Source organism: Psilocybe cubensis, chromosome 12 (assembly GCF_017499595.1).
Source record: "Psilocybe cubensis strain MGC-MH-2018 chromosome 12, whole genome shotgun sequence".
NCBI classification, from domain to species: Eukaryota; Fungi; Basidiomycota; class Agaricomycetes; order Agaricales; family Agrocybaceae; genus Psilocybe; species Psilocybe cubensis.
This window is the reverse complement of record NC_063010.1, coordinates 1837705-1862245: the sequence shown is the minus strand read 5'-3', so window position 1 is coordinate 1862245 and position 24541 is coordinate 1837705. Positions and strand designations below refer to the sequence as shown.

The 24541-nt window shown below is 46.0% G+C and overlaps 7 protein-coding genes across 7 annotated transcripts; all 7 read right to left on the bottom strand.

Moving 5' to 3' along the window:
* Positions 1-2585: 2585 nt before the first annotated feature.
* On the bottom strand, positions 2586-3342 carry JR316_0012549 (uncharacterized protein; the record flags this gene model as incomplete). The annotated part of the gene is made up of 2 exons (XM_047898174.1): positions 2586-2614; positions 2718-3342. 2 exons carry the CDS (start codon positions 3340-3342, stop codon positions 2586-2588), a joined length of 654 nt encoding a protein of 217 aa, XP_047743063.1.
* Positions 3343-4775: 1433 nt separating this feature from the next.
* Positions 4776-5596, bottom strand: JR316_0012548 (uncharacterized protein; the record flags this gene model as incomplete). Its single annotated transcript, XM_047898173.1, has 4 exons — positions 4776-5059; positions 5119-5359; positions 5435-5514; positions 5593-5596. 4 exons carry the CDS (start codon positions 5594-5596, stop codon positions 4776-4778), a joined length of 609 nt encoding a protein of 202 aa, XP_047743062.1.
* Positions 5597-6269: 673 nt separating this feature from the next.
* Positions 6270-7597, bottom strand: JR316_0012547 (uncharacterized protein; the record flags this gene model as incomplete). The annotated part of the gene is made up of 7 exons (XM_047898172.1): positions 6270-6301; positions 6358-6601; positions 6659-6894; positions 6951-6999; positions 7052-7099; positions 7185-7346; positions 7403-7597. 7 exons carry the CDS (start codon positions 7595-7597, stop codon positions 6270-6272), a joined length of 966 nt encoding a protein of 321 aa, XP_047743061.1.
* Positions 7598-8077: 480 nt separating this feature from the next.
* JR316_0012546 (uncharacterized protein) lies at positions 8078-9006 on the bottom strand (the record flags this gene model as incomplete). Its single annotated transcript, XM_047898171.1, has 4 exons — positions 8078-8200; positions 8258-8347; positions 8574-8776; positions 8832-9006. The coding sequence occupies 4 exons, from the start codon at positions 9004-9006 to the stop codon at positions 8078-8080; spliced, it is 591 nt and encodes a 196-aa protein (XP_047743060.1).
* A 6523-nt stretch (positions 9007-15529) lies between these two features.
* On the bottom strand, positions 15530-16474 carry JR316_0012545 (Repressor ROX1; the record flags this gene model as incomplete). Its single annotated transcript, XM_047898170.1, has 2 exons — positions 15530-15562; positions 15593-16474. 2 exons carry the CDS (start codon positions 16472-16474, stop codon positions 15530-15532), a joined length of 915 nt encoding a protein of 304 aa, XP_047743059.1.
* A 671-nt stretch (positions 16475-17145) lies between these two features.
* Positions 17146-18280, bottom strand: JR316_0012544 (uncharacterized protein; the record flags this gene model as incomplete). The annotated part of the gene is made up of 6 exons (XM_047898169.1): positions 17146-17503; positions 17632-17696; positions 17750-17821; positions 17894-17977; positions 18037-18129; positions 18197-18280. The coding sequence occupies 6 exons, from the start codon at positions 18278-18280 to the stop codon at positions 17146-17148; spliced, it is 756 nt and encodes a 251-aa protein (XP_047743058.1).
* Positions 18281-23607: 5327 nt separating this feature from the next.
* JR316_0012543 (uncharacterized protein) lies at positions 23608-24009 on the bottom strand (the record flags this gene model as incomplete). Its single annotated transcript, XM_047898168.1, has 1 exon — positions 23608-24009. The coding sequence occupies one exon, from the start codon at positions 24007-24009 to the stop codon at positions 23608-23610; it is 402 nt and encodes a 133-aa protein (XP_047743057.1).
* Between the last annotated feature and the right edge of the window lie 532 nt (positions 24010-24541).

Here is a 24541-nt window from a genome sequence, read left to right as displayed (position 1 = left end):
ATGTGTACTGTGTTTGTACAATATGAAATTCCGTCAATGACCCTTCGATTCTTAACGTACGCTGATGTTGGAACACGCTTATAGGGGTCTTCAAGGTTTGCCTGTATGGCCGATATTTGTTGAGGAGAAAGGCTCGTCTTGCGGTGAGATGTTTGCTCGACAAATGTCATATCTTCGTCATCGGTGTCCGTATCCTCTGCAAGCATGTTCTTGTTCTGAGGCTTGATCAGTGTGTTAAACATCCTGACACAATCTCGAATGGCCTGGGGGCAAATATTTTTGACAAACAATGATTTGAAATTTGAGGACAGATGCCAAGTCTTCGAAATGGTCTGTTCAAATTGCCCTAAAATTAAATTGACTTTAGTCTCTAATGCCAGCACTTTAATTTTATCTATACTGTTACCTTTCTTGTAGTTGGTGTTTATGCCTTGTAGAGTTCCAATCATTCGTTCGAAAGGAAATGTCCACCATCCATGTACGGGTCCATACAAACTAAGAAACTCTCCTATATGCATAGCCATATGATGGTTGGGATGACATTTGTATCTTGGAAAGAGCCGCTGGAGCTCTTTCCGATATTGTATCATGTAATTATTATACTCGTCAGCTTGACCTTTGAGAGAAATAGTTCGAGACGTCACTATACAGATTGCCGAGCAAAGTAACATGGTAAGATGAAGGAGGTCCTTCCGCGCTTGGGTTTGTTCTTCTTTCCCCCATAAACGCAAGAGAGAAATAGGCAAAAAAAGGGTGCCAATGCTTCGCCATTGGTCAGATTTGAGCTTTGGGCCGATCGAAGTAATGGTTGGCGGAACCGATGTTGCCCAAGATGGTTTGACAACTGTTTCGATATCCAACCATATGGCTTCAATTTCGTCCTGAGTGAAAATTACCCCAGGAACCAGTTGATTATTCGTATCAGGAGCAGAGTTTTCTACCTGCTGTAACCTCTGACAATTTTACTATATCAATACCAGTTTCAAATTATGACATTGCGAATATTTACCCATGTGAGGAGCATATGTGCCAGTTTTTTCTTTGTAAAGCGACGCTTTCCGGATAGATCTGATGTATCCTTCCCATCAGGCATCACTGACCGAGGAATGCAGCCCAATCCTCTACCGATGAATACTAGTGCTGATGAATGAACAGTGCTCCAGCGGCTGACAGCTGCGTCACACAATATTACATCATCTTTACTGAACCCCAGTGGGGCTTTGAGATATGCGAGTAACCTCCGAACTGATGCCCGTTCTTTTGTGTGATCTGGCAGCGGGTTGTCTGGATCAAAGGTGAGGTTAACGGAGATAACCTCTTCCGGATTCCACAGTTCTGGCCTCCTTCTATCCTTTGTGCCTTTTGGTATATATCCAAGAATATTTTGGAAGTGCTCCTTCAGTAATCCTAGAAACAGGTTGTGCATAGGGTCGATAACAAGATGTTTTGTTGGGTCAAAATACGGAAGCCTCCAGAGCTCAGAGTAGCGTATTCCTGATCTGTCAAGCAAACTCTGTGCATGCTTCAAGGTCGGGGCAGCGAGAAATTGAGCAGCGCGATTGTGACATTCAGAGCGTGTTCTCCTCCTCCACGTCGACACTTCAAAATTATTGAAGGTATGTTCTGTTTTGGTACACCAACAGACAGAACAGAAGTATTCGTGAGTGCAGGCCGCAAATCCGCCTATTTTTCTGGCAGCAGGTAGGTCACAGATGATGGCAATCAATGCGCATACTATAATACGCCCAATATCATATTTTGCGGTACGCGTTAGTTTTATGCCTCTCCATAGCAGCAGAAAGACGTCAACAATTGGCCGAATGTATGGATTAATGGCGTCAAGTCGAGGTTCCTTGGGTCCTGGAATTATTCCGGCCAAGAACATGTTCTCGGGCTTATATCGAAGATGGATTGGAAGATTCAGGCAGACGAGTGCAATAATTCCAATAGATATCTTCTTTCCATTGGCAAGGTTGCGAAGCGGATTGAAAAAGTCAAAGCCCATTGAGAAAAGGTACCTCCCAGTTGATTCATCTCCGGTTAGACTGAAATGTGTCTTGTTATCAGGACCTTTGAATTCACGAATAGCAGTTCCTTGAAAAATGTCTTCAATGATTCCGTCGGATGGTACATTTGTCCGTTCCCATGCATCGTCCATCATTTGCTCATATCCAGTTCGAGATACGAGGTTCGCCATCCAATCCTGAAAGTCATAAACCACATACGGAATGATTGGCAGTAGCACACGCCTGTTTTGTATGATTTTTGGCTGTACAATTATTTCACCACAACGATTGCTGTATCGCTCCGAGTTGCATCTCTCTCTATAAACTGGCAGAGAGGTTTTTCCGCTTGGCTTATATGTAGCATGACATTTTGGACAGACTGCGTATATTGTGGCTTCACTGTCAAGTCGAAACATCAATGTTTGGGTTCTCACATCACGGGGAAAAAGTGAGAGTAAATTGATGAAATATGGTGTCAGTCGACCATTCCCAAACGCTTTTTCGGCGGTTCCCTGTACAATGAACGCGCACATTTCGAAAAGCCAGAAGCATCCACGTCGTGGTAAGCCAAGTATTACATTACACACGACCACCATCAACGATGCGAGCTGTATGATAGGTGACGTCCCTACAAATATAGGTTCAAAATGCCGGTCTTAAAGGGCGGAACTGTAAGACTCTGCTCTACATGAATGTAGAAGGGAGACTTACCAGTATTATAGTCTGACTTTCCCTGGCGTAAACGTTCGTATTCCTGACGTTCAACCGAGGCCGCAATCCACGACCTTTCAATATCGTTCGTAAGTGACACGAGTTCATCGATGTCTGTGTGCAGTGCCTCTCGCATGGCTATAATGGATGGCTCTTTACGGAGAGCGCTGGTTTGTGCCGTATGGAGCACTCGGGATGGTTGCTCTACAGACTTCCGAATTTCCGAACACTGGTGAAGGGAATGCTCAATCTCATGAGCCGGTGGATAATTAATGGGAGCTTTGCCGATGCTTGTGATATCTTTGAGTAGGGCCTGGACATCTCTGCGCGCTAGGCTGATATTATCTATCAGACGTTTTTTATGGTCGGCTCTGTATTTGGCTTCTCGGGTAAAGGATGAAAAGGAAGCAATGGGGTCACTCGGGGATATGTTGTCTAATTCCAGAGCTATTCGGTCTTCTTGTCTCTCTATAGCTTCTCTTTGAAGCTTCAGATAGTTCAGGCCTTGCTGGTATTTCTCCTCCCTTGCCTGATGGTCCTTGTAAACACGGCATGACAGCGTGACCCCATTCGGATCGTTTCCACAACCCCGAAACGTGCAGTGACACACATATACTGGAGGCATATGGCGAATCAGATAAAAAAGACGAGTTTTCTGCCGTTGAAAGTCCACGCGGTTTGAGGTCTTTTGTGTCGCCGGAGAAAATGGTAGGCCTTAAAACCTTTGAACACTCTCAGTTTTGCTTGTATTTCACCACAATCAGGCAGCCTAAAAGGAAATCGAAACCATGGATACTACTACAAAGCTCAACACTGTCACTTTTGCTTGTATCTCACAACAATCTGGCAGCCTAAAAGGAAATCAAAACACAATGAATGTGATACTTACAGTCAAAAGATATTTATGGATGACACAATGACTGAAGTCGTAAAAGGAAATTTATAATTGAGCCGGTTGATCGGTTGCGGGTAACCCGAACACGACACTATGCAGTGATTTTGAGAATAGAGAATACAGTGTGAACAAAGTCAGAAAATATTGCAGTTCTGTGAGTGCGAGGGTCGGATCGTCACTAAAAGTGACGAAGTCGGAAGATACGTGAGCAGCAGAACAAGCATTTCAAACTCCGACACCGCCCACTGCATCAATTGGTACCAACGCGCCCCTTCAACCAGATCCGGGGTTAAGTCTATTCCTCGAATCTCGAACGCTGGTTGGCATTCGGTTCATGGCGGTCAATGTTATAAGTAGCTCTGCGGAGGGCTCATGCCATCGCTTTCCCTTTTTCTTTCGACTTGTTTCTGTTTCGCTTTTAAGTCTCGACTCCCACCGCACCACGATCGTCAGTTGTAACCCCGTACTCCACCCAACAAGTCCGGGTTCGACCTAACTGCCAGAACTCTCACATATTTTTTCAATCTACGATGTGCGTAACACCACGTCTGCGCAATGTGCAGCTCCCCCCAACCTCGACGTCACATAAAGACTTGCATTGAAGCACAGGGGTGTATGAAGGCAATGCAGACCAAAGGTGAAGACCAAAGGTGAGGCATGTTCGCTTGTACACGTTGATCGAGAATTGTAGCCCTATGGTACCCAATCACAGTACATCGGCCATGAGCTTAGACATGAACCACCTCGGAAGCGTCGATAACTGGCCCTTAACAGCCCCTGTCCCTGAAGGTCGGCAATGCTACGCCGATTGCTATTTTTTTTTCGGAAAAAAAAAATTCCCAGCACGAGACTTATATGATATATACACGACTACACGACTGACAATGGACGCGCGTCACCCCTGCATACTGGCGGTAGGAGTTAAGGTAAAACCATGAATAATTAAACTGACGTCCACACATAAGATAACGGAACGCAAAACCATCAATTTTGAGGGACCAGTCTCTGAATCCCGCAAGCCGTATAATAAAATAATACACCGAGCTATCATACAACTATGATATGTAGGAGAAATCATGACATCATGTCGTCTGTTATAATAATCCAATATATAGCATGGGTGGAATAATGTAAGTGCAGAGAGGAAACAGGGTCATGATAACTCACAGCACCCTCCCCAAGTCTCCCGCTTCCAACCTGTTGCCCTTGTTTCCGTGTCCATCAGCTTCCGACATTCCGATACCTCCCGGAGGGCCTTCCTTGGTCAGACCAACTCCGCCCTGCAGACCCCTGCTGGGGTCCATGTCCACGGTAATCTCACGTCCCCCAGGACCGGGTTTCACAGCAGCCCCAGTCGCGAACCCGAACCCACTTTCAGGAGGCAGTGTATAGCTATCGCTGGGTGGCGGTGGAACGCGACTCGAAGCCCGTCTGTAACCCTGAGTGCCTTGGAGATCAAGTTAGGCATGTTCATCATCGTTTGAGGAGCTTGGAGACCTCCCGCACCCGCGTCGCCTCCGAATCCTGCTCCAACACCGGGGGCAGCCGTATACCCAGGGACCGCCTGTCCATTGACGCCATTCGGCTGTCCGGCGTGCTCGATTTGCTTCTCTTCAATGGCACCACTCGCGAGCGGCTTGCGTGCCTGGGCCGCCTTTGTTTGTTCGACAAGGTCGTAGCGTGATGAGTAACCAGCAGGAGCCCAGGAGCTGGATGTCCAAGGCTTGAAATGTGGCTCATTGTACATCTAAGAATGTGTGGTCAGCCGAAGTCGGGTCAATGGGATATTAGATTTGAATTCGATTCGAAAAACAACACGTACGTTATCGACACTCTCTAGCGAAAGGTCCGAACTCTCGTACAAGAAGAAAAACACAATCACAGCTCCAGTGAGGTTACATGCTGGACAAAGAGAATTCAGTTATATCGCGGAACGATTTCTATACAACGTGAATGGGTATCTTACCCGCAAAGACGAACCCATATCTAAAATTAATTGCGGAGGTAATGAAAGGCGTGAAAAACGCAATCAAAAAATTCCACAACCAGTTGCTCGCAGTCGACAGCGCAAAGAAAAAGTTCAACCTTTTCGTAGGATCCAGTGTTGGCCCTAAGTGGAGGACAGATGGGCGAGACTCGATATGTACGCTTCATCTCACATTTACTTCACGACTACACGTTTAGGATCGCGTGGCGGTACCCCCATCAGGTCGGAAAAGACATAGCAAAGGGAATCAATGCAGGAAGGATTGTGTTTGCAGATAAACACTTGTTCAGTGCGTCTTTTCTTTGTACCTCCTTTCTCCGACACCCCACTCACTTCCATTCCCAATGAACCAATAGTGTTTCCACAAGATCTCACATACGGCTACTACTCCCTCCGCCGCAATCACGGGGACCCATCCAAGCCTCTGGACTGGGCCATCGTCGAAGCGACCGCCATTACTGAAGAGGGAGGTATCGTCCCCGGTGCGTCAGTGGGGGTGACACCCTAGATTCTGCAGAGCGCGGAGAAGATTGGTGTCAGAAGAGGTGTAGCTTGACCTGTCGAGTTCAATTCCAAAATTGTGTCCCCAAGTGAGTAAATATAAAATACATGAGTAATGTATGCTCAAATTCCATAGCTTCTGTCCCCCGTAGCACACAGAATTTTTTTTTTACTCAGTCTCGGTTCTCAGTCTCGGTTTTACTAGAATTATTTCCTTTAAATAAGCTACGCGTATTCGGTGTGTTAGTCCAACCTACTTCTATCTACTTCTTTTGAGTTTGATGTTAGATCACCCTCACGAATCCCACTTTGAGCACTCTTTCTCCTTCTGGGAGGCTTTCCACCAGTGCTCATTCTTGCTACTCGTTTTGTTTTGAGTCTGACTTCCCTGGGCCGGTACGAAACTCGTTCAATTGCACCGTACGATGGTAGAAAATTTTTCTCCATTGGCAAAGTCCCCCGCTGGAGGACTTTTACGTTTTTCGCCCAGATCTCAAAGGTCTGTAAATGATATTCATGAGATATGAATGCGTACCACATATGTAGTTGCTTACATACCCGACATGATCTAGGTGTCCCAGTGTCCGATATAATCACCGAGTCTGTGACAGTTGGATATACATCAGCTAAAACCATGGTGTGTGGGCGAAGTTCACTCTGCAACAGCCAAGGGGGCACCATGTGACCGTAGCTGTCATATATGTTGGGTTGAAGGAGGACATCCTTTCTGTAATTGAAGACAGGATGCGATGCATGATCCATGATACTGGGGTGGTAAGTAGCCCCGGGTACAACTGATGCATATTAGATATAGTAATATGTAACCATATTATACAAGAAACAGACATACCTTGGCTTATGTCTCGCCACGTAACAATTCCGTCATCTCTTTCCCTTGGCTAATCGATGAAATGCGTCAGCTTAAGGCTATAAATGAGAGAGAAAATGTACCCTAATTTTGGGGAACTTGATATCAATGACTGTTTGTGTGCTGTGAGGCTTTAACAATGGAAATTGAAAGTAGGATCCCTATAGACGATTTAGGAAATCTAGACCACAATAACTTTCGTCACAGTATCCTTACGTTATCCGTTTTAGGCCTATACCTGGCATTCATTGTAGATTGGTACAAGCAAAGTTTATTAATCTGAGCGTCCCATATGTCATCATAAAATGGGTCCTTCTCTAGCGGTCTCATTAACGTCAATACACCGTCAATGGGAGTACCGTCACACAGAGGAGCATTCTGGGATCCAACATCAATCAAATTTCATATAATGGGGTCTATGAAATTGTACTTACCGCGATATCAGCATCCCCAATATCATGTAATGCGGTACCCATGGAGGCAGGTGCAACAATACCAACAATGAGAAAGGATTTCAACACAGGACTGAGAGGTGGATTCAGAGTGAGCGCGGGGTTTACTTGGTAGAGGAACCGGTGGCCCTGGCGTTCAATTGCATCGGCAAGAACCTGGAACGGTGCATTTTTCATTTTGGGATTGTTCTTGAAAGGCTGAGAGTTTATGGGATGTTGGTATAAACTTTTTCATTTGACTTTTAAAGGAAGGGCCGTTATCTTTCCGACTACAGTATGCTCAAATGGTCCAATGATCTGGACGTTAACATGCAGGCCAATTCGCTATGGTTCCACCCCTGACGGGGTTGGACCTGGAGTTATTGTGCTCAATTTGGCATAAAGCATCAGGTATTAACGCATCAGGTACGTCACATTAAGCACGTCACAGTCAAGTTGCAACCAAGGGGGTACGGAGGTAGGTTGGACAAATTGCCCTCAAAAAAAAAAAACCAACGTCGTGTCCGATTTTTGAAGATCGGTACCCCCTTGGTTGCAACTTTGAATCACTTTTACAGGTTGACATTCGGTGGCTATGAACATATACTACCTACGCGTCAATTGCCTTTGTTGTCATACTATGTCATCTCCACGAACTATGACATCGTGCTCGCTACCCTAAGCCAACGCTTTGTCGGCTTTATCACGTTCAGACTTGAGCGCAACTTTAACTGCACTATAAAGGGGCCAGTTATTCTCGTAGTTTTGGAGGAGTTCACTCCACCTTTGGTCTCTAAGGACCTGTCACAAACCATTCCATTGAGAGTAGAATAAAGTGATAAATCTCAATAGACAAACCTCGGCACAAATCTTTTCTACATTTTTCTTCTGACTGCTGTAAGGGAGCTTTACACTAAGCGTGTCCTTGACTAAAATTTTCACACGTTCCTGTTGATGTTTGGTATCAGCCATCATTAAGTATATAATGTAACTGGTCGGATGACCATATTTGTCTAACCCTGAATGCTGTTATATCACTTTCAAGCCACCCATGAGACAATAGGGTTTCTTTAAAGGGGTACCCGTTTGCACGACGACTTGGCTCGCCAGGTGGCTTGGGAATTTTTCGAACGTCGCTGGATGGTGTACCATTATTCTGGGATCTCTGACCCACCCATTCGCGAATCCTCAATCCCTGTGTTTGATCAACAACGGATATGGCGGGAGAAGGAACTCTTGGTTCCTGAGTGGGGCGTTGTTGAAGCTCCTGAGTGGGGCGTTGTTGAAGCTGCTCACTTGGCCCAACAGGATTAACCACGGGTTCTTCCTGCTGGACCTGAACTTCCAAAGCTCCCGACTCTTCCGGAGTTTCTGGGTCTGAAAATCAACTTTGTCAAGACAAGGCAGAAGCATCACGGATAGTAGAACATACGTATACTTTCTTCGTCTGTAAGTAAAGAGGATGAGCTGGACTCTGAAGAGTCATCAGCATGGTTACCACTATTAGCACTATTTGATTCAAGGTGGCTGGCGTGATCGAAATTAATCCTCATAAGAATCACAGGAAGCTTGGGAGGTGGAGAAACCTCGAACTCGAAGCGCGCCATGATAACAGGGAGAAGAGGCTGGACATAAAAACGAGGGCTCATTTTGATAACTTCAAGTTGGTACGCATGTTGCTCGATCCTGTAATATTTATATATTCCCAATTCCGAAAAGAACTAGAAAAATGCTGGCAACATTTAGAAGGATTGAAATTCCAGTGTCAACGGTTGTTAAGTCGCATATCATCAACGCCGGAAGTAGCTGAAAAGGCTCAAAAAATCAAGCCACTTAATTAGAACTCAATCTCGGGTAGTACTTACGTCTTCCCTCAGCAACCAACCAACCTTCCTTTTTCTGCCGCTGACGACTTTGTTGAACAACACACTCTACCTGGGCGCCAAGAAATTTCTATTTATGGCGGACAATGGATATATGGTCCATTTGAGAAAGAGGTTTATAAACCCTTTTTATCAGTCTTCGAGGGTACCTTGTCCCTGGTATTCCAACTGAGAGTATATATTACTGGACCATAAATCGTATTCAATATCGAACACAAAGCATCATGCACAAATCGAATGTAAGAGCTATTGCTAATTTGTTGTCATTTAAACTGTCAACCACCAACTTACTTATGATGAGTCTCTCAGATAACAAACTTCGAGTTTTCTCTCAAAGGGAAATTGGACATAAACAGCTCATTGGCAATTAACTCGTTAATATTCAGCAAAGGGGGGAAATATTTGTTATCTGGAGGTACGCCTTCAAGTCTTGGATGTCACGGTCAATTAGCATTTATACATAAGAACAGGCGACGATAGAAAGGTCCGAGTGTGGAGCACGACAACGTTGCTATGTCTTCAGACTATTGAGAATGATAGTTGGGGACAGGTCACAACGTTGTCCTTGCTATACCCCGACACCTCTGTTGAATGTACATCAGGTACAGCATTACTTTGCGTTGGTTCTGCTCGAGGGAATCTCTCTTTTGTTCCGTGGAATACTGGTAATCGTTACGTACGTTGCAGTGATCTTACACATCACATAATCACTGAACTATATTTCTCCAAAGCCATTGAATGTCTCTGAAATGACCACATCAACCGTCTTTCAATACAACGATCCTGTGGAATTTCATGCTTACGACCCAATCCACTCCCGAATTGCAGTTGCGAGTCAATCTGGTGACTTGAGGGTGTATACCGTCGATAAATGTATATATATTCGTTCCACGCGCTCTCTCCTCGCTGATAGGCCACTGTAGCACTAGTGCGCTGTCTCTGGATGGCTGATTATCGACGTAGTGCTCCAGGAGGACTATCTTTCTGGGGATCCGAAAACCAATTCCTTCTTACGTTTGCACTTCACACATCGGAAGTGTACGTCTGTTTTAATGTTCAAATATTCAATATTGACCCAGTTTTTATATTCAGTGTCTGTTGGGATGTATCCAGCGGCAACGTCGTTTGGAGAAGAAGTTTGACAGGCGCAATGTAAGCTATGTATTTTATGATAGCGTGATTGAATTATTGATGCGTCTATAGCGGAAGTGCCTCTGTATCCGACGACAGGTCACTTTTACTTGCCTACAATCTTTCGGACGGAACATCCGAACTCTATCGACTGGCACCCACGGTGCTCATAAAGACTCTACCCATTATCTCATCGCGAACTTTCATCAAGCAGTGTCGATTCATGGACAACGATAAATACGCCGTGTGCGGCAGTGACACAAACAGAATGTATGTGGTCGAAATATCAACAAATGACGTAGTAGCGTCGCTGGGTACTGGAGAAATAGGTATGCCAACGCGATCACAGCTCATTACTTTACTTACTTTCCTATGACCACACAAAATCTTAGAGAGCGAAATGACACAGACAGTTGCTGTGGCACAATCCATTGGTAGCTCCTCTTTCCTGATTTCTGGCACATCCGGAGGGAAAATTTACCTTTGGGAGAGAATAACTGCTTCGCTGAAGGATCACAGGACCCTTGAAGTATCATCAGAAAGAGCCATAGAATACGTACCTCCAACAAGGGTGGAGGTTGGTGCCGTTGTTTTGTTGGTCTTTCTTCTAGCTGTTCCTTCTTGGAAGCCAATCATATACGACGTAAGTATCTTTTATTGAGCGTTGCACCGACTAATCAATTGATATAGTGCATTTCTTTGCTACGGGAGCAAGCTGGCTGGAATGTTTTGCCGACATTAAGGGAACTGATGTGATAGAGTGATATTGGGACAAAGATTGAACCTAGAGTAGAAAATCCATTTTCGCATAATTCGTTAACTCTGAACGAATAATAGTTTATCAGGTGTGAAGCGCCGGTAAAATGAATTGCAGAAGCGCTGGTCACAACTGAATCGTAGGTCATTTCATCGGGTAAAAAAGCTCGGACCAAAGGACATATCAGCCTGGTATTCTGGGGCTCAAAGAGACAAACCTGTCAGTTTAATCACCTGAATACAGACTTGGGCGTCGTGTGCCTTCAAACTTAGCTATGCGAATACATTCTCTTGTGTAGAAAGGAAGCTTCGCCGCGATTACCGTGATATGTACTACATCGGGCACTGAACCGATTACCTGAAAGCTGTATGCTCCGTCACTTTGTTGTAGTTATCAAGTGCAAACATGATTACACACTGTTCTCCTCTAAAACTAAAAATCGTTGTAATGAATCTAGAGGTACTCTAATGGTGCGCGAAGCTCTACTCACATACTAAGATTATGGGAGAAATGGCGCTGACGTCATCGAATTTTGAGCGGAGATTAAACGTCTTCGGCTGCACAACAAACACAACGGTGTTGGCTTTGGGCGGCGCGAGAGTTAAAGGCCTCATGCATCATGCATCATGGTGCGTCGAATCGGCATATGCGCGACACCGCAATCATTTCACTCTAATTAGCAATCGATCCCATCCTCAAGCATGCACGAGGCTCAAATGCATTCATTGACCTGAACATACTCACCCTATTCCACCTAGTGCCGGGTCAACGACGGCGACGCTGTCTGCAAGCCAACGGTGAGTGCAAGCAGTGACCCCTATCCACCATTGTGGCGCTGTGTGGTGTTGTTTGGTGCTGCCAGGTAAGTGCGCGTTCCTCACCTTTCTTCGCTGCAGAGCACGACGACGAGCAGAGGAGGGAGGGGGGAGAACGAAGGGAAGGGTTTGGAAACTATCAAGGTGAGTGTTGGTGTCTTTTGAAGAGACGGTGATAACTGACGCACCCCTGAACATCACACCAGGTCGACGTCGCCTGACGCGCTCATCACCACCACCACCATTTCTTCGCGTCGTGCACGACTCCCGCCCCCAAACTTGACCCTCTCCCGCAGAGACCGACTGGACACGCGATCCAAGTTGAACGAGCGCGTGATGGGCAGCCAGGGAGGTGCGCTGTGTAGGTGGTTTTGCCGTGTGCCTCTCGCAATCCCGTGGACCTCTTCGTCGTTCTACGCGTCGGTTTTTCGTGTTTCGCCGATGTACACAAGTGTGAGAGGACGCGGGCGGCTTTCCGTGGCTTTTGAAAAGGAAATTGAGATTTGGATACACCGATTTGATCATAAAAGAAGCTTGATCATGAATTGATGTGTGATATATTGAGACCGCAGTCAGGAAATTGGACCAAAATGATTGACCTCTGGAGAATTTTGGCCTGTATTATCGGGATGATTGCATTGCAACAACACGGTCTGGGTTAATAGGGATAGAAGTATTCCCAATGCGATCTTGCGTGTGCTTGATCAACTGTAAACGCCTATTCAGTAAACTTCATAAACTGATGGGACACACATAAGGCTGTCTGTGAGGCGGCAAAAAGCTCTGGTTAATATCATGCAGACCTCGAGGTTAGGAATGCGAGTGTTGACTCTGACACTGTCGTCCCCATCATGGTGGTGGGTGCGGATGCTCAGCAAGGGTGTTGGGGTGATAGGAATGACGCTGGGCATAGAAAGAGGGGAGGGATGGATTAGCACACACCTTATTACCATATATTCATAAATCCGCCCTATTACATCCATCCTGACCCTATCTAGCCTCTACTCCACTACACCTCTGTCATCGTGCACCTTTACTCGACTTGGTAATCGGATTGTAATTTCATCCATATGATACTTCCCGCACCTCGTACCCCTGTATACTTTAAGTCCTAATCGTGATTTATTTGAGCGAGTGTGATCCCTTCAGCCCTTCAGTTGAGCACGTCTTCATCTCGTGTGAGAAAAGATGGCCTTGGGTTGAATTCGTTCAAGGGTCACAGATATCCAAATTTCCGGACAATAAGTTCATGGAGGCAAAATAGATACAGCCGGTAGAACACAGAATCAAATTTTACTACCCAGCCAGTTTCGCCGTAGCGAGAACGCCGATCGAAATAAAAAGTACAGAAAATAAAACATACCTTCAAGACTTCAATATTCCCTCTGCGAATCAACTTTACAGCAACCTCTTTTCCCCACTGGCTGTGCAACCCGGGTTTAACCTTTCCGAGCCCAAACTTGGGGATGGTTCGTCTCGGATGGGCGGCGCTGTACGCTACCGCCGCCGGGTGCGCGTACACGTCGGGGTATTGAGGATTTTGGGTGAGCGCAGCGCTCGGCTAGCCGTCAGCGTGAGAATCGGCGTTGTTGCTGTGATGGGGCACCGGGAGCAACGACGTGTGCCCCTGGTTCGAATATAGCTGGTGATGGTGGTGATGGCTGTTGTGGTGGGCCGTTGGCGACACGACGGTGTGCGAGGCGCGTTGCCTGCAAGATGCAGATGATGGTGGTGCTGGGCTCGCCATCGAGATCGCTGTTGCTTCCTGTGACTGGACGTGTGTCCTGGTTCAAGTTGTTGGTGTTCGTAGTGGATGTGCTGCTGATGATGATATTGAACTCTTCTACAGAATGGCAGTCAAGATGGACGGTGTAGGGATAGAGGCGATGGGATTCTGATAATAGTGGTTAATGTTGAGTAGTTCTTGGGTCGCAGCTCGTCATCACCCAACTAGAGATCTGCTCTTCCACGTTCCCAGGTTCACGGCTCTTCGGACAGTAGAGAAGAAGGAAAAGAGAAAAAAGACGGATGTGAAGGTGTAGAAAAAGAGAAAATACAGACGTCTGTTTTGTGATCGTTGATGGTGGTTGGTAGTCAATGTGTACTCCGTGGCCATACTCTAGCCCCTGGAAACCGTGGGAATTTCAATTCATGACAAAAAACTTTGCTTCCGCCGTTTTCGACTCCGTCCTCCCTCCTGAGTACTGGAGTCCTTAACCCTTCTTCCACAGTTCGACTTCAAATTCGTGAGCTTCATACTATTGGTCAACAAGATCTGTCCAAATAACTGCTATTCAGAATATTGTGTTTGAGAACATCTCTCTGATATTTGAGACCATTTTCTTCTCCGACACTGTGTCTGGCAGATATCCAGTCTCTACTCCCGAATCCCGAGAATCAATATTTTACCCCAGTCTCTAGCCCTGTTCTCTGTACACCACTTTTTCGAATACATGCAGGCAATCGCAGCCTCGAGGTTTCGTGTAGGCCACAACTGAATAACCTACACGCAGTGATCTCCGTATCAATGTGCATCAATCATGTCTGACGAACATTAGACACGACAGATATGTTATGTTCAGGTTTCTTCCTCCCTGCTGCTACACCACTATCAACCGAGTAAAGTATCCTTTCCCGTCGCGCTCACAGTCGCCGATCACAACTTTTTGACCTACGAACCACCAGCAACGGATCATCTCTTCATAACAAAAATATCCCATAGCATTCTAATTCATGTGCAAGTACACTGCTGCTGAGACCAAGGCTAAGCAGGTTCTCTCCATTTAAATGCATACATAAAAACTCATAATTACTAGTAAAAATGCATACATAAAAACTCATAATTACTAGTAAAGATCCCACCGTGCATCAGGCGTTCCTAGTAGTAATTTTGCTCACAGCTCGTCATCCGGGTCGTTCCTAAAGGAGGAAGCCGATGACAAGAATCGCCAAATTAAATTGTGGGCGCTGTCAGACAACTCCAATTGCGAGTTGCAAGGGTCAACTCAAACTTACTCCGGCGCCTTGACACGAGAGGAAGAGAGGGAAGAGAGGGAATAAACAAACCAAAGTAAGTGCCCTTATAAACAGGAGGTCTGATAAGAGTCCGCGTGGTGTTTACCGTCCCAATATGACCACAGCAATGCACAAACAAACATCTGATATTTATGGGACCTAACAGGCTTCCCAGTTACATCATCATCTAAAAACATAAGTTGCCTCTGGAAGGATAATCATTGAAAGTCGGCATTGGTGAGTATTGGCGCCCACTTGAGTATCTTAGCGGGTGAGCTATTTACTACGGTCTTTTACAGCGCATTCAATAAAGTCGTATATGTAGGTGATGGAGATTAAACATCTCACCTGTTCAACGAGATTAATGTCGGGTATATCTCGACAATGACGAGCCTCATTTATTTCGGTCAAAATTGTTGGGTGGAGGAAGTCGGTCTCACATTCTGGCAGTGTGAAATCTAGCTGAGTGTTACGCAGAAACTCGTAAGGATAGTACAGTGAATATATGTTGTCTTGGAAGGTAGAGTTACTATATAATTGTAGTAAGTATGAGGTCGGGATACTGATACCACAGGAAATTAATATTATGTACGTACTGCAAAGAAGCTGCTTCCATAACGGCTATCCAGTCCATGGCGGAAAATTCGTCTTCCGTGTAAGATTTTCCCATGTAAGGTTCGTCAATGTAAGGCTCGCCCACGCAAGGTTCATTGGTGTAAGGCTCGCACACGCAAGGCTCATTGATGATGTGTGACTCGTCTACGCAAGTCTCATCCAGGTAAACCTCGCCCATACAAGGTCCGTCGATGTAAACCTTGCTCATACAAGGCTCATCAGTATAAGGCTCTTCTGTGAAAGTATTGTCCATGTAAAGCTTGCCCATGTCACAAAGCTCGTCCATGAAAGTGTCGTCTATGGATAGGTCGTCCATAAAAGTATCGTGCATGTAAAGGTCGTTCATGAAAGTATCGTGCATGTAAAGGTCGTTCATGAAAGTGTCGTCCATATATATATTCCCTATACAAGGCTTGTCCATGCGAGGCTCGTCCAAGTCAGGTTCGTCACTGTCGAAGTCGACAATCGTCTCTCCTGGCTTCAAGCTTGGCAATAATGCTACTCGAACATTACGGGGTATAGGCTGAAACTTATAGTTCGGATATTTAATTGAATGACTGATCTTCTCCTGGTCTGCCATACGAAACCACGGTTCCCTTTCATCTGCAGACATTTGTTTCCACACCTTCCCGCATATGCGTGATAAATTACGATAGTCTTTCTCTACTGACTTCGGGATCATCTTCTGTCGAATACACTCGGATCGAAATAAGATGAATGCGTTTTGTGGGCGCGGAATGTGATTTGCAGGCTTTTTTCGACGGGGTGGTTTGGTTTGGCTCTCTCCTTTGTTATTGCTCTGGGTTGCATCCTTCCACTCAATAACAACCAGGGATGACTTGCGTTTGTTATACTCCATGGCGCTCTATAGTAACGGTGTTCTAATTGTCGGGTTTGACATTAAATTTAGAGGTTGACTGTGACTGGGTAGTTAATTTACCTCTTTCCCGGTGGTTTCCTGAATCTATGGCAGAATGATGTCCTGGTGTCTTTAAATATCTGTCAGATCAACAAGTCTTGGTTTGAGCTACAGTGGGTTCCCCCTTGTATGCGTGGGATAGATCCACGCAGCTTGATTTATAGAGATCTGGTGTCCTGATATGGTTTTCACCTTTGTTGAAAATACCACAATGACATATCTAAATGACTCAATATTCTACGATTTTCATTATACTAGCATCTCAACATTAGAGATTCATCGATCTGCAAGGGTGAACGAAGGTACCATTTTAACATCACGTCAGAGGTTACGACCTGAATCGTACAGCGTGTTTGAACCCTGCTTGATCCGTTTGAACTAGAGGAAGACTTACTAATCGGTGCATTATATTTTCGCTACGTCTATACGTAGATGTGACTGACGAAGAGTTCTTCCATAAGTATCAGCTTTACTAATTGGTATGTAATAATAAATGGATGTAGACTACAAAAATATTGAGTTCTAGTCTTAAGTTTAATTGGCGACCGACGGGACGCAAATTATATTGAACTAAGACAATGTCCAGAACCCTTTAGCTTCAATGTCAACGATTAAGCAGACTCATATTCATCGTCGTTTGAATCGTCTGATCCTGCAAGACTCTGGTCGTCTTCGATCCCGCCATAATCATGACTCGGATTATCCACTTCATCTAAACTGTCCGTGCCTCCTGTCTGAAGTACTCTATCATGTTCCTCCCCATTGTCTTGGTTCTCTAAAGGTGCCGGTGATGGTTCATTCCTGGGAAGAACCAACCAGAATACTTGGCGAACGAATCGAGTGGGTCCGTCCAGTATGGGCCCGCGCTCACGACAAATACCACATTTGTGGTCACTTTCCCAGATGTAGTCATTTAATTCTTTGACCTTTCCGAGACACGCCGCGCAAAATATATGCCCGCATGAGAGTCTATTAAGATAATTCAACTACCAGGATTTTTTTGTTTGGTACGGGCTTACATTGCAGGGTGCACCATATAAGACCAGCATATGGAGCAAATCGCCATCTCTGTTAAGCAATTGTGTAGATCATCGTACCGATGATTTACATCCGCAATGCTACACTGAAGTTCTTCGATGGTTTTACCAGCCACAATATTGGTCTTTTGTTAGAAGAGTGTGAATTTTAAGCTCTGGAATCAACTTGGGAACTCACAGCTTTCAATGTTTCTTGCACTTGCTCTAATTTCTCTAGTTCAAGGATTCTATTATTAAGCTCTGTATTCCGCTGGTTGATCGAAAATGAAGCAAGTTATTGGGCTTTCCAGAGCACACATTGATTTTACTACGTCGAGCTTACCTGGCACATAAGCTCCTGTTCCAGATTAGCATGGTCCAGCCTTCTCTGGAGCTCCCGGTTCTGTTTAGCTAGTTCTTTGGTTTCCTTTTGATGTCAGTAAGTCATGTGTGAGCCTCAGTCCGTGGGACAAAAAAGATACTTACCTCCCTAAGCTTCTGATTCCCGATTTGAGTCCCAGAATGATTAGACTTTACAGTTGTCACTTCAACCATTGTTTGGCTGGCATGATGGCTTGTCTGTGCAGTCTTGTCAATTTTATTAGTTTTTAATGGTATGATTCATGACAGCTGAGACTACCCTTACTTTGTATTCAGCGTAATTTGAGTTCCTTTGTCGTGCTTTGTACTGCTCATAATGACGCTTTCGTTCAAGATATAGAGCAGACATGTGGGATGGGGCAGAGGAATGATTTATGGTGTTGAACTTTAGCTGCGTAAACAGTATAAAAAGGCCCAAGGGTACGTACTTTTGAGGTAATCACTATCCATAATCGATCGTCGTGATGTACTAAGTGTGCAACCATGAGAACGTTTATTGTGCAACCATGAGAACGTTAACTATCGTACATTTCTGAAGCTATATTCGACTAATTTGACTGTACTCGTTTTTGCGCTGGATACGATTGCTTTGATGCCACAATGGTGACCTTGTTCCCAACTATATATGGAAACTGGAGTCTTTTTGGTAACCTTGAATTAGAAACTTTGAATTCTAAACGTTTTCCGATTGACTTGCGTTGCAATTGCCATATTGGTACTTCCTTGTTCTTTGTATCAACCCAACAAGTTTATTCGCTCTCTTAAGCGACTCTGGCAATTGCTATAATAAAGAAACTTATGCAACTTCCATCCCTCAGTATCTCCCATCATTTCATTGCTTTCAAGTCATATATCACAGAAAATTCAGCAAGAGCGCATACACAATGCTGACTGACAGGAATGTAAGCTCATCATCAGGTTCCATCTTCTTTTAGAGCGTCATGCTGAAGCCACCACCACCTTCAAGTATGCAAGCAACATCCCGACTTCCGGGGTTGTTAAACCCATTATATTATCTCCAAGCAACTCCCCACAAGATGAAGACATCAACTCTAGTGACCAGAAACAATATATTGATAGGAATTTAACTATGGTCCGCAATACATACCGCTGCATAGTAGCTCAATGAGCTAATTATTCCCGAGTAACAGGTGGGGCCAATGATACTATTTCGTGGCAGGAGTGGCATTAGGAATGAAAATGTTCAACAAAATGAAAACAATTCGCATCATACCAGGCACATCGAATACTTTCTTGAAAGAACGGAGGCGTTCAAGCTGGAACAACGCTTGCAATCCATAATTATTGAACTTTTCCAGGCCAGGAATGACATTGACGATTCCAGGAGAAAAATTGTATTCTTGATTATGGGGTGCGAGAAGATCATTTCTGACATTTCAAACATTCGTCGTATGAGCAAAAGGTTTCGAAGCGCCCTTCGCTCCATCAAAGATCATCAGAACGAGCAACAACTTGCCATAAATTCACATTCTCAACGAAATTGTGAAGAGGCATCATATTTACGGCAGAATCAACACTCCATAATGGACGAGCTCGAGAAACTTCGCACCGATATGAAAATCTATCAGGTCAGTGTGTTGTTATGAATTTCCTACCGGTAACATGCTAATTACACTTATAGGCCTTTCAAACTGAATCCAACCGTCGACGCGCTGCTGATATAGCAAAATTAAACCGATACTTTGATACCCTTTCAAAGGTGGCATCAAAGACTGAGCAAAGGCTTGCCTCTTTCATTCCCTTTGTCATTACTACGTTCACCTTGCTTTATATCTTGATATTTTCGACATCTTAAGGTTGCTAACAGTGACTCCGCCGGTATATGTACAGTACTTACATAGTAGTAGTGATCTTGAAAATTATTATCTTATATGTCACTTACGCTATTGTGTATCGCTCAATTATCAAGTGACTCTTCTCCGATATATGACAGAATTGAGTTGGAAGTACTGCGCACGAGGGTACCCAGAATGAACCGCCTTCGCCAAGTATACCCTAGTTTCTCCCTCTTTACTACATTTGCTATATGCTTTACCGACACACCTTGGAAGTGGATTCCCCGCCCGGCTCAGTCACTGCAAGGGATACACTGGACTATTCCCAAATCCCGCTGACACGGTGAGTCCTAAAAAGGATGCCTGCCGTCCCCCGGCCGCCTCCAAGGCCCTGAAACTTGGAGACTCCGGGGGGACTCACCGCTCCCTCACAGATACGAATAATCGACCCACGTGTCCGCTGAGCGAAGATCTCCCTGGTCCGGGTAACTTAGAGCCCGATGTTTTACAGGTTTTAAGTAGCTGTAACTCGTCCCTGTGCCTTGTGTATAACATGTCCTCCGTGTCTGTTAGGCTGTCTAATTCATGATCTTCCAATTGGGCGACTGACGGTGCTCGCTGGATAGGCTGAAGGCAACGGCTACCGTCCTCTTCCCACCTCTGTAACAATCAAAAACACACCTCAGACATACCCAACAGACAGCCTTTCCCCCTCGCCTTGCTACCCCTACCTACTAGACGATGAGCAGCAACGCCTCCCCTCTAGTCAACAACAACAAACAACTCAAAACGCTGCTAAATTCTCAATGCTCAACATCACAGGAATCCCGCTTCAATTGAATAGGCAACCTTAGTTGATAGCTCTCCTCCAGTACTCTACTCGCGTCTGAATTTTGTGAGCCCGATGGTCGAGTGCTTGCTGGCCACCACTTGCATCATAGAGTCCTCAGCGTGCGGGTCCTATCAAGTCTTCAATATCTAATCAAATGCCTTCAACATAAGATGGATATGAATTTTCTTATTATTTATGGCTAACTCGGATTCTGATTCATGGCACACTGAGATTGAACTTGTAATATAATTATAGCACCATTGTTCGTCTTCCTGCTTGAAGGTCTACTCTTCCTCGCCTTCAATTTTTGTTTCATTGTAACATGTCCTCGACCTCGATGCTTTTCTCATTGTATATACATCTATTACATATATGACACTGACTGGTCGGTCATCCAGCTTTTATGTCCTGTACACACATGCTTGTATCTGCGTTTTTTGATTGTGGATTCACATTCCCGGTGTGAATGATTCAGTCTGAATTGACAACTTTACAGGCCGCAGATAATGTGCACCTGGAAATCCACATGAAGGCATCAGCAAAGCACGCAACACGTAACACACACACACACACATTCTCTTACTTTTACAAGTCACCCCTCATCTGCCCGTGTCTCTCGCTGCCTGCCAACTTGTCATTTGGACAGTTTACTATTCCAATGAATCGAGAAACAGGGCGTCGGCTGAGCACCGAGCTCTAACAGCCGCCTTGCAAGGTGCAAGGTGCGTCCAGTAATAGCATGCCACCCCTCCGTTCCACGAGTTCGGTTCCACGAGCATCGTGTACTGGATTCATATCCAGACCGTGGAGCGCTAGAAGCATCAGTGACTCACGACTCTCGGTGGGTTACACCCCCAAATCTGGGCAGAGGCATGGCATACGATCACTCAGGAGTCAGGCTCGACGAGATATAATTATGGACCACGACGGGAGAGAAAGGGAAAGAGAAAGAGAAAGAGGATACACAATTCAGTATTTGTCGCATCACATACCATCGTGATCCCATCCCATCGTCGTCAAATCACAAACTTTCCACAAACACCAGACACCAGACTCTAAACACCATCCCATCACCAGACACCAGTTCCGCCACCAGACTTTAAAGCCAAGGCACAAGACACGCGGCACAAGACACAAGACGCAGACGACAGATGTTCGCCACCACAGGTCTATTCGCATCCCATCTCCAATGCAGACCCGCTTGCACCTCACCTCCCTCGTGTGCGTTCGGTGCCACCGTCTACCGTCCGCTGTCCGCTGTCTCTGACAACTTTGGGTGCAGGTACAGGTACAGGTGGAGCAGTAAGTAGCATCCGCCCGAGCTGTGGCGCGGATCTGCCAATTGGACGTAGATACAGAGGAAGACTAAGGGAGTGGGAGAGGTTAAGAGACGCGCGTGTGTGTGTGTGCGTGCGTGTGCATGTGGAGGCGCGTGGTGGGTGTGTTCGCGACTGGGTAGGCGCGCCTGCGTCTGTCCGTCACGCTGGTGGGTAGGATGAGTGGGGGTACTGAGTATAGGAGCAGTTAAGTCATTCTGTCGAGAATTCGACTCCATTTGTACATTTGTCGGTTGTGGATGGGAAAGCCAAAAATAAATAGAAAAACAAGTTTTCGGATAGTTGGGTTGATCCCAATTCCAATCCCGATTTCGAACCGTATGCCTGTGATTATTCCCATGCCTATGCCAGTGACTATGCCTATGCCTATGCCCATGTCTTGCGATGGCGGCGGCGGCGGCGGGCCGTGGAGTATCCCAAGCCACCATCCAAATAGCTATGGCTATAACTATATTTAATCCAATCAAGCGCCGAGGCCTGAGGCGTCGACCGTTGTGCGCTGTGGGTATCCCAGTCTGACAGTCTAGGAAGGAAATCATACATAGCAATATGTCACAGACGAGTTTCCACGATCCGTGTGGAGGCGCTTGTCTGCTTCCCACTTGGGAGGGATTCGGATATGAATTAAATGCGGAAGCGTTCAAGGTGTGATGTGCGCGTGCGTGTGAGGGTTATATAAACGTTATATGACAGTGTATTCCCAACTTGATTCTGATTTTGACTTTGACGCAGCTCCAGAGCAGACAGATCGGACAGACAGACAGGCAGCCACAGAGACGGATATGGATGTCAATGGGTGGATCGCGCACGCAGACGCAGACGCTGAATATGAAGTTGAAAATGAAAATGACAACGACGGGTGCCACAAAGTTCTGTATATTCCGCGGTCCTGCTCTGCAGATATTTTCGGTGGCTTCAGAATTAGGCCTTAGAATGCACTTGTTCTAAGAGTAATAGCTTTCCAATGAATTGGTGATGAAATCGTTATACGACTTTAGCTGAAATGTACGCTTAGTTGCTTTGCGCGCCCGAGATGATCGAGATGCCTGTATGAGTGTCTTCGTCCATCACTTTTCAAAGATTTAAACTTCAAAATTCAGGCTTGATTCAGAGTTCAGAGTTCAGGGTGACGCACCGTCTTGAGTTGGCTGAGAATTCTGAAGAGAATCTGCGCTATGCCATGACATGACAGGTGCAAGGTCAAGGTCTGGTCATTTGACCATTTGCGATTCCGAGTCAGAATCAAGAGAGGGTGCGGGGAATGAGAGGGGTGCCCGTGGGAGGAACGCGTGATAGATTAGAGCAATCAGTGTAGCTTATAGATGGAGGGTGTCATCTAGGTGTAGGTGTCGTTGTCAGCGTCAGTGTCTCCTGAGTCCTGAAAGAAATCGAAGTGGAAGTTGCACTCGCAACTCACAATGGGATTCGGGAGGTGGATTACCGCAAACGCGCTGGTCAACAGGGACAAACTCAATGCAAGGTAGGTAGGTAGACGGATTATTGGTCCCAATATAGGAATGCCCGTCGGTCCATCGGCCGCCCCCGAGACCTGCTCAACTCGGGTGCTCCGATGGGACTTTCGACTCCCTCGCAGCTGTGACGTGGTGACCGTTGCCGGTCATTGATCTCACTGGTCCGGGTGGTCTCAAGCCAGTTGTTGTTTATCCAGGTTTTTACGGTAAGAAAGCTGTTTGTCTGTACATATAGATTATTACACGCGATTGGCAAGTCTTTCCACCTCTACACGTAGCTGTTGAAATGTCTGTGCTTCGCGTACAATGACGTTGGAGCGAGCAGGCGAAGGCCTGGACAGCGTATTAACTCGGGCTACTAGAGTGTTGATTCCGGTGTAGGCGCGGAAGAGGCGACCGTTGATTTCCCTCAGTCTAACCTCCACCTCTGATTCCTGCCTCCGTGCCTCCGCTATCAAGCGTCTCACGAGCATCCTGAACGCGTGGCCTAGTACAATCCGACCCCCATCGCTGTCTTCGGTGTCCTCGTCTTCGGACGTGTCTGTAGTTGCGTCAGACGCCTCCCATGGTGGGGAGACCAGTATTGCGCGCCCGCGGTTGCTATTCATAGGGAATGAGGAGATGACCGCACGAGCAGGCATTGTTGTCGTATAGTGTAGCCTTGTCCCTTGGGTATGCCTCTTCAACCCTTATAGCTCGCAGGCGGCAGGTCCTACTACCGCGATCTCTGCTCTGCAGGCACAGGCAGTTAGCCTGCGCTTGCTCATTTAAGGGTTCCTAATAAGGGCGCTTCCGCCAGGATGTTAGTGTTTCAGAGACAACAGCGCCGAGCTGAGACTTTCGAGCTCGTCGTCTCCAACGTCTGGCAGGGGGTACTAGCGCAGCCCTGTGATGGATAATGCGACGTGCAGAGTACTGAGGGGTACAGGTCGATGTTTGTCCCGCGGGCGAGCACCACATTGAATCGGGATACATTGTCTCCCCGGTGGCACGCTGTACTGCGTTGCTAAGCGAGCTTGGCGCTGCGCTAACTGGACGCTGTAGCCGAAAATCAGACTTTACAGATGTAGACGTAAGCTGGAGCTACAGACGCTGTCGACTGTACCTGATGCCAGGGTCGATGCACCTGCCAGAGGGCAGCTCGAGTGCAATCTTGTTCTTCGATTCGCCGAC